The 10,953-nt window shown below is 25.7% G+C and overlaps 1 protein-coding gene across 3 annotated transcripts in view; it reads right to left on the bottom strand.

The window, feature by feature from the left end:
* Positions 1–10,953, bottom strand: part of LOC117171805 (inward rectifier potassium channel 2-like) — a 184,735-nt gene that overhangs the window by 144,145 nt on the left and 29,637 nt on the right. Inside the window, exons 1-2 of one of the 3 annotated variants that reach the window (XM_033359425.1) lie at positions 9,794–9,861; positions 4,109–4,946 (exon numbers count right to left, since the gene is read on the bottom strand). The exons of the other annotated variants lie outside the window; for them this stretch is intronic. Of the exons in view, the coding sequence (XP_033215316.1) occupies positions 4,109–4,284 (176 nt within the window). The 5' untranslated portion in view covers positions 4,285–4,946; positions 9,794–9,861. Of the gene's footprint in view, positions 1–4,108; positions 4,947–9,793; positions 9,862–10,953 lie in introns of those variants that run through there. 3 annotated transcript variants of the gene reach the window in all.

Below are 10,953 nucleotides of genomic sequence, written 5' to 3' on the forward strand. Positions count from 1 at the left end.
TGTATAATTCAAAATAAAATATTTTTTTGTTTAAAAGTATATTAATACATTATTTGTTAAGAATTTATCTTCTTTGGTTGAAAATTCGTTTTGTTCGTTGAAAATTCATTTTTCAAACTGAAAATTGAACTATTTCAGTTAAAGATCAATAATTTTAGTTTAAAAGAATCCTCTCGTTAGTTGATTGTTAAACTATTTTTTGAAAATTGATCATTTTTATTGAAAATTCGTCTGCTTGTGTTAAAGTTGAACTAGATACTTCGTTTAAAATTAATTTGCTAGATTGAAGGTTCATCAATTGGGTTGAAAATTTAAGTGTCTTATTGAAAATTCTTCTTCTTATGTTTAAAATAATCTTTTTTAACTGAAAATGTGACTTTTCCATTTTTTTGTTTAAAACTGATCTTTTTTAGTTCGAAATTTGTCTTCTTGATAAAAAAAAAAATCATTCTTTTTGTTTGAAATTCTATCTACGGTGGTTAAAACTGCAACTGTTTGATTATGAAATAACTTTTTTGTTTATAATTCATATTTTCGTGTTGCGAATTCAACTGTTTTACAGAAAATTAGTTGATTGGTATAAAAATAAAACCAAAAGTAAAACCATTTTTATGAACTTTTTTTTCTTCCTTTTCTGAAAAATCTTTACTTGTTCAAAAATAATCTGTTCGGGTTGAAAATTCATTATTTGAGTTGAAAATTCTTCTCTTTGGCCGAAAATTGGAATATTTTGATGAAAATTCTTTTTTAAATTAATTTTTAAATTGAAAAATTAACTTTTCCATTTTTTGGTTGAAATTTGCTTTATAGTTGATAATTCTACTATGTGTTTGAAAATTTGGTAAAAATTTCATCTTCTTTGGTTAAAATCTCAACTATTAAATTTTTTGTGAATTCAGATTTAAATATAATTTTTTGTTGAAAATTCAGCTCTTTTGCTTAAAAAAAAATTCTGTAGAGAATTCAGAAATTTTTTTAAATTCGGCTTGTTAAGTTGCAAATTTAACTACTCAGTTGAAAGTTGAACTACTATGTTAGAAATTCAGTTTTTTGGTTGAAAATTCATATCTTTTATTGAAAAATTTAATATAATTTTTCAAATTGGTTTTTTTTTTTGTAGAAAATGTAATATTTCAGTAGAAAATTTAATTATTTAGTTAAAAATTAAATTTGTTCCTGGAAAATCAAAATCTTTAATTGAAGATTCATTTTTTGGGTTTTAAATTGTTAGGAATTCGACTATTTGGTTCAAAATTAACTTCTTTGTTGAAAATATTTATTTCAGGTATGAAAATTTAACTATTATATTAAAAAGTCTAAATACTTGTTTGAAAAATAACTTTTTTCTTGAAAATTGATCCTTTTGGCTTTAAAATTCAAATATTTTGCTCGAAAGTGTTCTTTTTGGTTTGAAAATTCATTCCTTCTGGCAAAGAGATATCATTTCTGATTTTTTTAAACTACTTGGTTGCATAAAGTGACGAAAACACTTTTCTTGGTTGGAAATTCAATTTTCCTTTTGAAAATTCATCTTTTTTCTTTTTAAATTAAGTTTTTGATTTTTAAATTATAAAATTAAGAAAGTGAAAAAAGTAACTTTCTAGGTAATTTAAAGTTACTGAACACTGGCATAAATCTCATTTCAAATATTAGCTTGGATTAAAATACCAGTTATTAGTAACCAAAAATAACATTTAAGTCTGCTAATTTTAGTATTTCGAACGATTTTTTCTATACAAAAATTTAACTTTCAACTCGAAAATATGAATTTTCAAACGAAAACAGAATACTTTAAATTTCAGCTCAAAAATTTATTTTTAACGCGAAAAATGCGAATTTCAAAAAAATAGTTAAATTTTCAACCACAGATACAAATGTTCAACCAGGAAAATTAAATTTCTACAAAAAAAATCTGTTTTCAACACAGGCAAATTTTCTACAAAACAGTTTATGTATCAAACTGAAGAACAATCAAATTTTCAGTTAAAAAATTGATTGTTTACACAAAAAAAAACATTTTTCAACAAAATAGTTCAATAATCAACCAAAAAAAATAATTTTAAACAAAAAATGAAATAGTTAAATTTTTATTTAAAAAGATTGATTTCTTAAAAACCAAGAAATTAATTTTTTAAACGAAGCGATAAATGTTTAACCGAAAAAATTTAATTTCTACCATGAAAGTTGAATTTGCAACAAATTAGTTACATTTTCAACCAAATAGATAAATTTTTAAGCTAAAAATACGAGTTTTCTACAAAAAAGTTTTATTTTCGAACCGAAAATATGAATTTTTATAAAAAAAAGTTAATTGTTAAATAAATAGTCGAATTTTTAATCAAGAACAATAATTTTCAAATTAAAAGGGCAAATTTATAGCAAAATACATGCATTTAAAAAAAAACTGAAATTTTGCACCAAAGAGATAGATATTCAAACAAGAAGATTGAATTTCTACCAAAAAACTAATTTTTTATAAAGACAAATTATTTTTAAAAAATAATTTAATTCTCAACTCGAAAAAAATAATTTTCAACAAAAAAATTAATATTAAACTAACTAGTGAAATTTTCAACTAACAAGATGAACTACTATCAAGATACATACATTTTTAAACAAATAGTTGAATTTTCAACAAGAAAAATTCAAATATATAGAAATTCAACAAAATAATTATATCTTTATAATAAGAGACGAATTTTCAATTTAAATAATGTATCTTTAACAGAAAAAATGAATTTTTATCAAAGTATTTTAATTTTTAACCAAGTAATTGAATTATCAACCGAAGAGATAAATGTTTAAAAACGAATATTAAATTTGTACCGAAAAAGATTTTTGAAATTTCTAAAAAAAAAAACATTTTTATTTAAGAAATTAAAATAAAAATTCTACAATTTTATAATTATAACTGAAAACTCTTGAATTAAAAAAATATAAAATTGTAAATTAATATTTAATTTTTACGATTTATATTTCAAACGTATGTAATTTTGAATTAATAAACGCAATTTTTGTTAATGATTCAATTTTTAAGGTATACAATAATTGGAAATACCAAATTGATTTGCAATGGACAAATTCTTCAATTTTGAATATTTTCAATTCAAGAATCTTCAATATTAATGTGTATAAAACAGAAACTGATAGAATGTTGAGTTGACCAAATTTGTACAGTCACCATGAAATGTTCCTATTGAAATTTCAACAACAAAAAATAACAGTTTTTCCTAAAAAAGAAAAAAATGTGCTTTTTTGGACAAAAATAAAATAGAGGAAAGAAATATGAGAAGGCAGACAAACAGATCCCCTTTCTTCTTTTTTTATCCCTTTCATCCTTTTAATTTTTTTATTATAAAATCACAATAAAAAACATATTTAAAAAATAATCACCAACTTTTCGGCACTCATAAAGCACCCTTATCAAGGTAAACAAAAATAAAAAAATAAAAAATACCCGAGCAGTCATTTCGATCCTTCTTCGATTCTCGGGTGTAAGGAAAAGAGCATCGTGGTTTTGTTGATGTTCCTGCCTGCTCAGGTAATTAAAAAAAAATTTCTTTGCCTTGTTAAGGATGCTGTAGCAGTGCTAAAACTTTGGTGATTATTTTTTACAAATGCTTTTTATTGTGATTTGATAATAGTTAAAATAAAAACAGAAAAGAAATAAAAAAAAGAGAAGGAAAAATGTCAATAGAAACATGTTATAGTGGTAGTCCAAATTTGGTCGTTGGATTCTTGGTTTTATTTTCAATAATTCTGCACATTTACTAGAATTAGTTATTCTAATTCAAACTGCAAGATTTCTATTCGATCGAAATAACTTCAAACTGAAAAAAAACTAATAAACTATATCAAACTGGGTGGTGGAAAAAAAGCAATACACAAAAGCACAAAATAATAATTAATTATTAAAGAATGTCTCACGTCTCGTGAGGGCAGATACTGTTTAATAAAATACCAATTAATGATCAATCAATTGCAAACTTAAATTTGTTTAAAGTTATTCCATTGCCTCTTGCTTGATTTATTAAATTTTCAATTTTCAGTCATCTGTTAAAGGATCCTAGATCTGCAATTTTTAAAAGCAAGATGAAAACTTGCGTACTTGATGCATTCTTCACGCCAAGCAGTTTCCCCAGAAGAAGTGGCTTTCACGACTAACATCGACACCTGTGAAATGGCTCTTCGAAGACCAGAAAGCCCCAGCCCATCGCCCAGGTGAGCACCCCTAGAGACCTCCGCTTGACGTTCAACAACATCCCTTGACATATGGTCCTCCATTTTGAATTTTTTGTTTCAATAATTATTGATGCTCATCAGAAACAAACAATTTCTGGACCTTTCATCTCATTTCAAATCTCTTTGCTACCAGTGCTTGGCACAGACTCATTTTCGGGTCTAGATTTTTTATAAATGCAGATCTGGATGCTTATTTTTTACGTTTTTCTTATTTCCGAAACACACGCGAATGCGAGAGTTCGAGTAAAGACAGACTTTGATTTACTAATGGCCAAGCCCCGTTTCTCTAAATATAGCGGCCCTCGGTCGCAACAAGATGGCCGAAGAGAGACCTTAAGGAAGACACGAGATAGGCAGTCAAGTAAATTTAAATTTAGACGAAATGATAATATCGTGTCTTCCATATTTTTCCGTTTGTTTCCATCCCTAGAGCCAAATATCGCAACGAGTCCACAGCCAAAGGAAAATCCAAATGAGTCGTTTGCACCACATCCGGCGTCCACAAAACGCCACTAGTCCAGTCACTATCTTTTATTTTTCAATCACTTGTACACTTTTTCTAATTATTACAAACAAGATCAGCACTTTTCGATTCCCAAGTTTAAACTGACACAAAGAGCTTCTCCTTCTGGTCCACTATTTCAATATCCGATTTTTGGAAGTGTGTCAAGTGTGACGATTTTCCTGGTTGCGAAGAATGTTCACTTAGGGTGTGCAAAATATAATAAAAAGTTTTTGTTTCGTAGTAAGGCTTCTCGGCTTCAAGAATTTTTACTGAATAGGTGCAAACATCATCGTAAAACTTTTTTGGTTTTCAGTAAAACTATAAAACTGCTTAAAATTGATCAAGAAAAGTTCATTTTTGAAATAAATTATAGTACCCAGCTGTCCTTTATTAATCATTCATTGTTAGCATGACTTTACTCTTACGAAGCATGCTCCTTGGCTTCAAAGAAATTCCACTGAATATAGGTGCAAAAGTTCATAGTAAAGCTTTTTTTTTTGTACTAGAACTTTGGCTTTACTTAAAATTGATTGAAAAAAGTTTGTTTTCAGAAAAAGCATAGTATTCAACAGTCCTTTGTTAGTCATTCTTTATTAGCATCACTCTACTCTTTAAAAAAATGCTTCTTGGTTTAAGACTAAAGTCCATAGTAAAACTCATTTGTTTTGTATTAGAACTATAAATTCACTCAAAATTAAACGATAAATGTTTGTTTTTGGACAAAAGCAATGGATTCAGCAGTCCTTTGTTAATCATTCTTTATTAGCACCACTCTACTCTTATAAAACATGCTCCTTGGTTTCAAACAAAGGTTCATTGTAAACTTTATTTATTTTTTAATATAGCTATGAATATACATAAAATTAATCGAAAAAAGTTTCTTTTTCATAAACTAATGGTTATTTTTTGGAATGCTGCTTTCCATTAATCATTCGTTATTACTAGGATGACTGTATTCTTTGGAAGCATGGTTTTTGGTTTCAAAAATTTTTCACATCAGAGATGCAAAATGGCGTTTAAAAAATTATATTTTGAAGAAAGGCTTTGCCTCTACCCAAAATTAAAAAAAGAAAATTTGTTTTTAAATAGAAAAATGACAGTATTGTTGTGTCATTTAATAATGATTATTTATTAGCATGGCAATTCTTACAAAACATGATTTATGGTTTCAAATCATTTTCCCTCAAGATGTGCAAAATTTCCTGGTAAACTTTTTTATTTTGTATTAAGACTTTGAATTTTCTTGAAATTTATAGAGAAAGGTTTATTTTGAAAATAAGTAATAGTATTCAACTGTCCTTTATTAATCATTCTTTATTAGGATGATTCTATCTCTTACGAAAAATGGTTCTTGATTTAAGGAAATTTTCATCTAAGAGTTGCAAAATATTAAAGTAAAGCTTTTTTATTTTAAAGTCAGACTTTGAATCTACTTAAAATTGATCGATAAAAGTTTGGTTTTGGAAAAAAAATTATTCTACTCAACTGTCCCTCATTAATCATTCCTTGGTAGCATGACTCTACTCTTACGAAACATGCTTTTTGGCTTTAAAGAATTTTTACTCAGGAATTGAAAAATTGTATATCAAAGCTTTCTTGCTTCGTAGTAGAAATTTGAGTTTGCTTAAAATTGTCTGACAAAAGTTTGTTTTGGGAAAAAACATAGTATTCAACAGTCTTTTGAAGCTTCCTGGTTTCAAACAAAGGTTCATTGTAAAGTTGATTTGTTTTGCTATAACACTACAAATCTACTTAAAATTAATCGAGGAAAGTTACATTTTGGAAAGAAATCATAGTACTCAGCTGTCCTTTATTAGCCACTTCTTGTTAGCATGACTCTAATCTTACAAAAAATGCTTATTAGTTTCAAATAATTTTTAATTAAGAGGTACAAAATTTTATAGTAAGGCTTGTTTGCTTCGTGCTTGGCTTGAAAGAATGTTCACGGAATCGTTGTGCAAAATTTTATAGTGAAGCTTTTTTCTCTTGTAGTAGAAATTTAAATGTACTTGAAATTGATCAAAAAAGTTTGTTTTTGAACATAAATAATAGTATTCAGCTGTCCTTTATTAATCATTCTTCACTATGATGACTCTATCTATCTCTTACGAAATATGGTTCTTGCTTTCAAAGAATTTTCACCTAAGAGATGCAAAATATCATAGTAAAGCTTTTTTATTTTGCAGTAAGACTTTGAATCTACTCAAAATTCATTCCAAAAAAATTGGTTATTGGAAAGAAAAATAAACAGTATGCACAAATCCTTTATTAATTATTCTTTATTAGCATGGGAACTCTTACGAAACATGCTTCTTGGTTTCAAAGAATTTTTACTAAGCAGAATTTCATAGTAAACTTTCTTGTTTTGGATTAAGACTTTGAATTCACTGAAAACTCATCAAAAAAAGATCGTTTTCAGAAAAAATTATAGTATTCAGCTGTCATTTATTAATTATTCTTTATTAGCATGACTACTCTTAGAAGACATGCTTCTTGGTTTCAAAAAATTTTTACTCAAGAGGTGTAAAATTTCATAGTAAACTATTTTGTTTTGTATTAAGACTTTGAAACGACTGAAAATTGATCAAGAAAAATTTGTATTTTGAAAAAATTATAGTATTCAGCTGTCCTTTATTAATTATTATTTATGATCATGACAATTCTTAGAAAACATGGTTCTTGCTTTCAAAGAATTTTCACTTGAGAGGTGCAAAATTTCATAGTAAACTTTTTTGTTTTGTAGTAAGGCTTTTAATCTACTTAAAATTTATCGAAAAAAGTTCGTTATTAAAAATAAAAATAAAAAATATTCAGATTTCCTATATTGATGATTCTTGTTTAGCATGGGTCTGTTCTTACGGAACATATTTTTGATTTTACTCAAAATTTCATAGAAAAGCTTTTTCGTTTTGTAGTAAAACTTTTAATCTCTTCAAAATTGATCGATGGAATGCTTTCTTCTTGCAAAAAAAGTATCCAGCTGTCCCTCATTAATCATTGTTTATAAGCATGACTGTAGGTTTCGACAAATTTTCATCTAAGATGTGAAAAATTTTACAATAAAGGAGTTTCAATTTTTACTGATAATTTTTACTGCTTATTTTCAACAAAGTAAATAAAGCTTTAACTAGAAATATAAATTTTGAGTTTAAAAAATTTATTTTAGACTGGAAAAGAACAGTTTTCTACACAATAGTTTAATTTTCAACCAAAACGATTAAATATAAATCGAAATTACGTTTTAAGTTAAAAGAATTAATTTTTTGAACAAATAAACGCATTTTCTACAAAATAGTTAAATTTTCAACTAAATCCTTAATGAAAAATAAGAATTTTCAGCATAAAAATATTAATAATACATATTAAAATATGAATTTTGAACAACAGTTTTCATTTTCAACAACATTGTTGAAGTTGAAGCTAAAAAGATGCATTTTGCACAAAAAAAGTTAACTTTTCAATTCAAAAATATAACTGTTCTACCAGAATAATATAATTGTACACCCAAAAGATACGATTTTTTAACAAAATTTTTAAATTTTCAATAAAATTAATTAATTTTTAACTTTAATGATGAATCTTCAAGCAGAAAACTTAATTTTTAACAAGATAGTTTAATTTTCAATTAAATTAATTAATTTTCAAGCAAGACAATTAATTTTCTACAAAAAAATTTAAACAAAATAAATTAGTTTTAAACCAAATAGTTGAATTTAAAAAAGATCAATTTTCAACTTAAAGTACAATTGTTATATTTTCAGTTAAAAAATTCATTTTGAATTGAACGCATCATTTTTCAAAGAAGGAAATAAATTTTCAAGTAAAATTATGAATTTATAACAAAAAAAAAAGCATTTTTAAACAAATATTTAAGATTTTAACAACAACAAAATTAGTTTTCTACCAAAAAAAGATGGATTTGCAACAAGAGATATGAATTTTCAACCAAATAATTTACTTGTTAACAAAAAAGGTACATTTTCGAACAAAAATGGAATCGTTACATTTTTAGTTGAAAAAATTAATTTGTAACCTAAAAAAATGAATTATGAAAAAATAGTTAAATTTTTTCCAAAGACTTTTTAACTAATAGTATGGATCTCAAACCCATGAAAAAATAATGTTTAACAAGGAACCAAAAATTACTTCAATTTTAAATTAAAAACAGTTGAATTTCACCAAAAAAATACGACTTTTAACCAAATAGATGAACTGTTAACAAAAAAGATACACTTACGAACAAAAATGGAATAGCTATATTTTCAGTCAACAAAACTAAGTTGTAATGTACAAAAAAAAACGAATTTTCAAAAAAAAATTCATTTTTAACCTAAAAAAGTGTATTGTCTACCCATATAAATTTTCAAACAAAAAAGTTCCAATTTTTTAACAAAAAAAGTTCATTTTCAACGAAATAGTTGAATTTATCATTTTTGATTGTACTTTACCTTTTTGAAAATCCAAACTTTATAAACCTTTTTATGTCTAATTTTATTAGGTTTTACTGTTTACTTAATTAACAGAATTTATTTGTATGCTTCTTCCCTAAGCTTATAAAATATTGATAACATTTTGTAAGAGAAGTGGGGGGGGGGGGGTGGAAAATGTCAGAAAAACACCTGACGTAATTTTCTGGAGACTTTCCGCAAACCACTAAAATTGGTCATAAAAATTTTGTTATCGGAAAAGAAAAAAATAAGATTATTCAGCTGTCAATTATTAATCATTGTTTATTAGCACAACTACTCTTACAAAACGATGAGATCAACTTTGAATCATTTACTTAAAAAATTGTGAAATAATTTGCAGTAAATATTAAGGTTTAACAAATAAAGGTTGCCGCTCAGAAATTCAAAAGAATCTTGGCTCTTGTTGGACTTTAGACTTGAATTATATTGCACTAGATAAAAATTCTTGGAAACCGATTAATGATTTAATGAATTATTCAATCTTTTATAAAAATTTTTCATAATTTGTCTAATATTGTGTAATATTGTTTGTATTGTGTGAATACGGGTTTTTCGCAATTCCGTTTACAACACTCACTTTTCTTGAGTTTTCACAATTTTCGCGTGATATTTTATCGGGATTTTCGTTTAGAGGAGAATTGGACATTGCCAACGACCCCGTCGCTAATTAAACATTAACTAACGAACCAGAGCTTACTCGATTCTGCGTGATCCAATTTTGGCTTTTGGCTTAGGGAGATGATTTTCTTTTAACCACTATGCGTCACTGGCATTCAAATCACGGCTAATTTCGCTCAGCCACCAGATGGAGCTTCCGGAATTTCAAAGAGAAATACTATTTTGGATGTAATTCCATGAAGTTTAGACGCAATGTGCATTTTCTTCATTATAGATATTTTTATTAATTTTCAAATTAGAAATATTTAAATTTAGATTTTTACATTTCGATTAGGGGAAACCTCCCTACAGTGGAAAATAAAACCTACCGTGTATGATAATTAATTAAGAGCAAAAATAAAATAAAAATCATTAATTTTAATTTTAATTTATTAAAAAGTATATTCTTTTAACTATTCATTAAATTAAAATAATTATTTTATATACATTAGTATTTCTAATTAATTTCGGACTACACATCTTTTTTATGACCACCCCCTCCCCACATTCAACATACACACATACACACACACATTTAAAAAAAGCAAAAAAATTTTTTTATGTTTATAAATAAGAGTCTTGACAGATAGAAATGCTCTAAAAACAGGGGGCGCGATTTTTCACTTTAAATCCCTAATATTTTCAATTTTTTTCAATTTCATTCTTTCAACTTTCAAGCAAAAATGAAATATTTGAATTTTCAGTTTAATAAATTAACATGCAATTGAAAAAATAATTTGCAATTGAATAGTTGAATTTTCAACAAATCACTAATATTTTCAAGTTTTTAATTTCGTTTCATTTTTTCAATTTTTAACCAAAAGGAAATAGTTAAATTTTCAGTTTCATAAATTAACATTCAATTAAAAAAGAATTTGCAATCGAATAGTTAAATTTTCAACAAATCCCTAATATTTTCAAGTTTTTTTAAATTTCATTCTTTCAACTTTCAAGCAAAAATGAAATATTTGAATTTTCAGTTTAATAAATTAACATGCAATTGAAAAAACAATTTGCAATTGAATAGTTGAATTTTCAACAAATCACTAATATTTTCAAGTTTTTAATTTCGTTTCATTT

Source organism: Belonocnema kinseyi, chromosome 4 (assembly GCF_010883055.1).
Source record: "Belonocnema kinseyi isolate 2016_QV_RU_SX_M_011 chromosome 4, B_treatae_v1, whole genome shotgun sequence".
Taxonomy (NCBI): Eukaryota; Metazoa; Arthropoda; class Insecta; order Hymenoptera; family Cynipidae; genus Belonocnema; species Belonocnema kinseyi.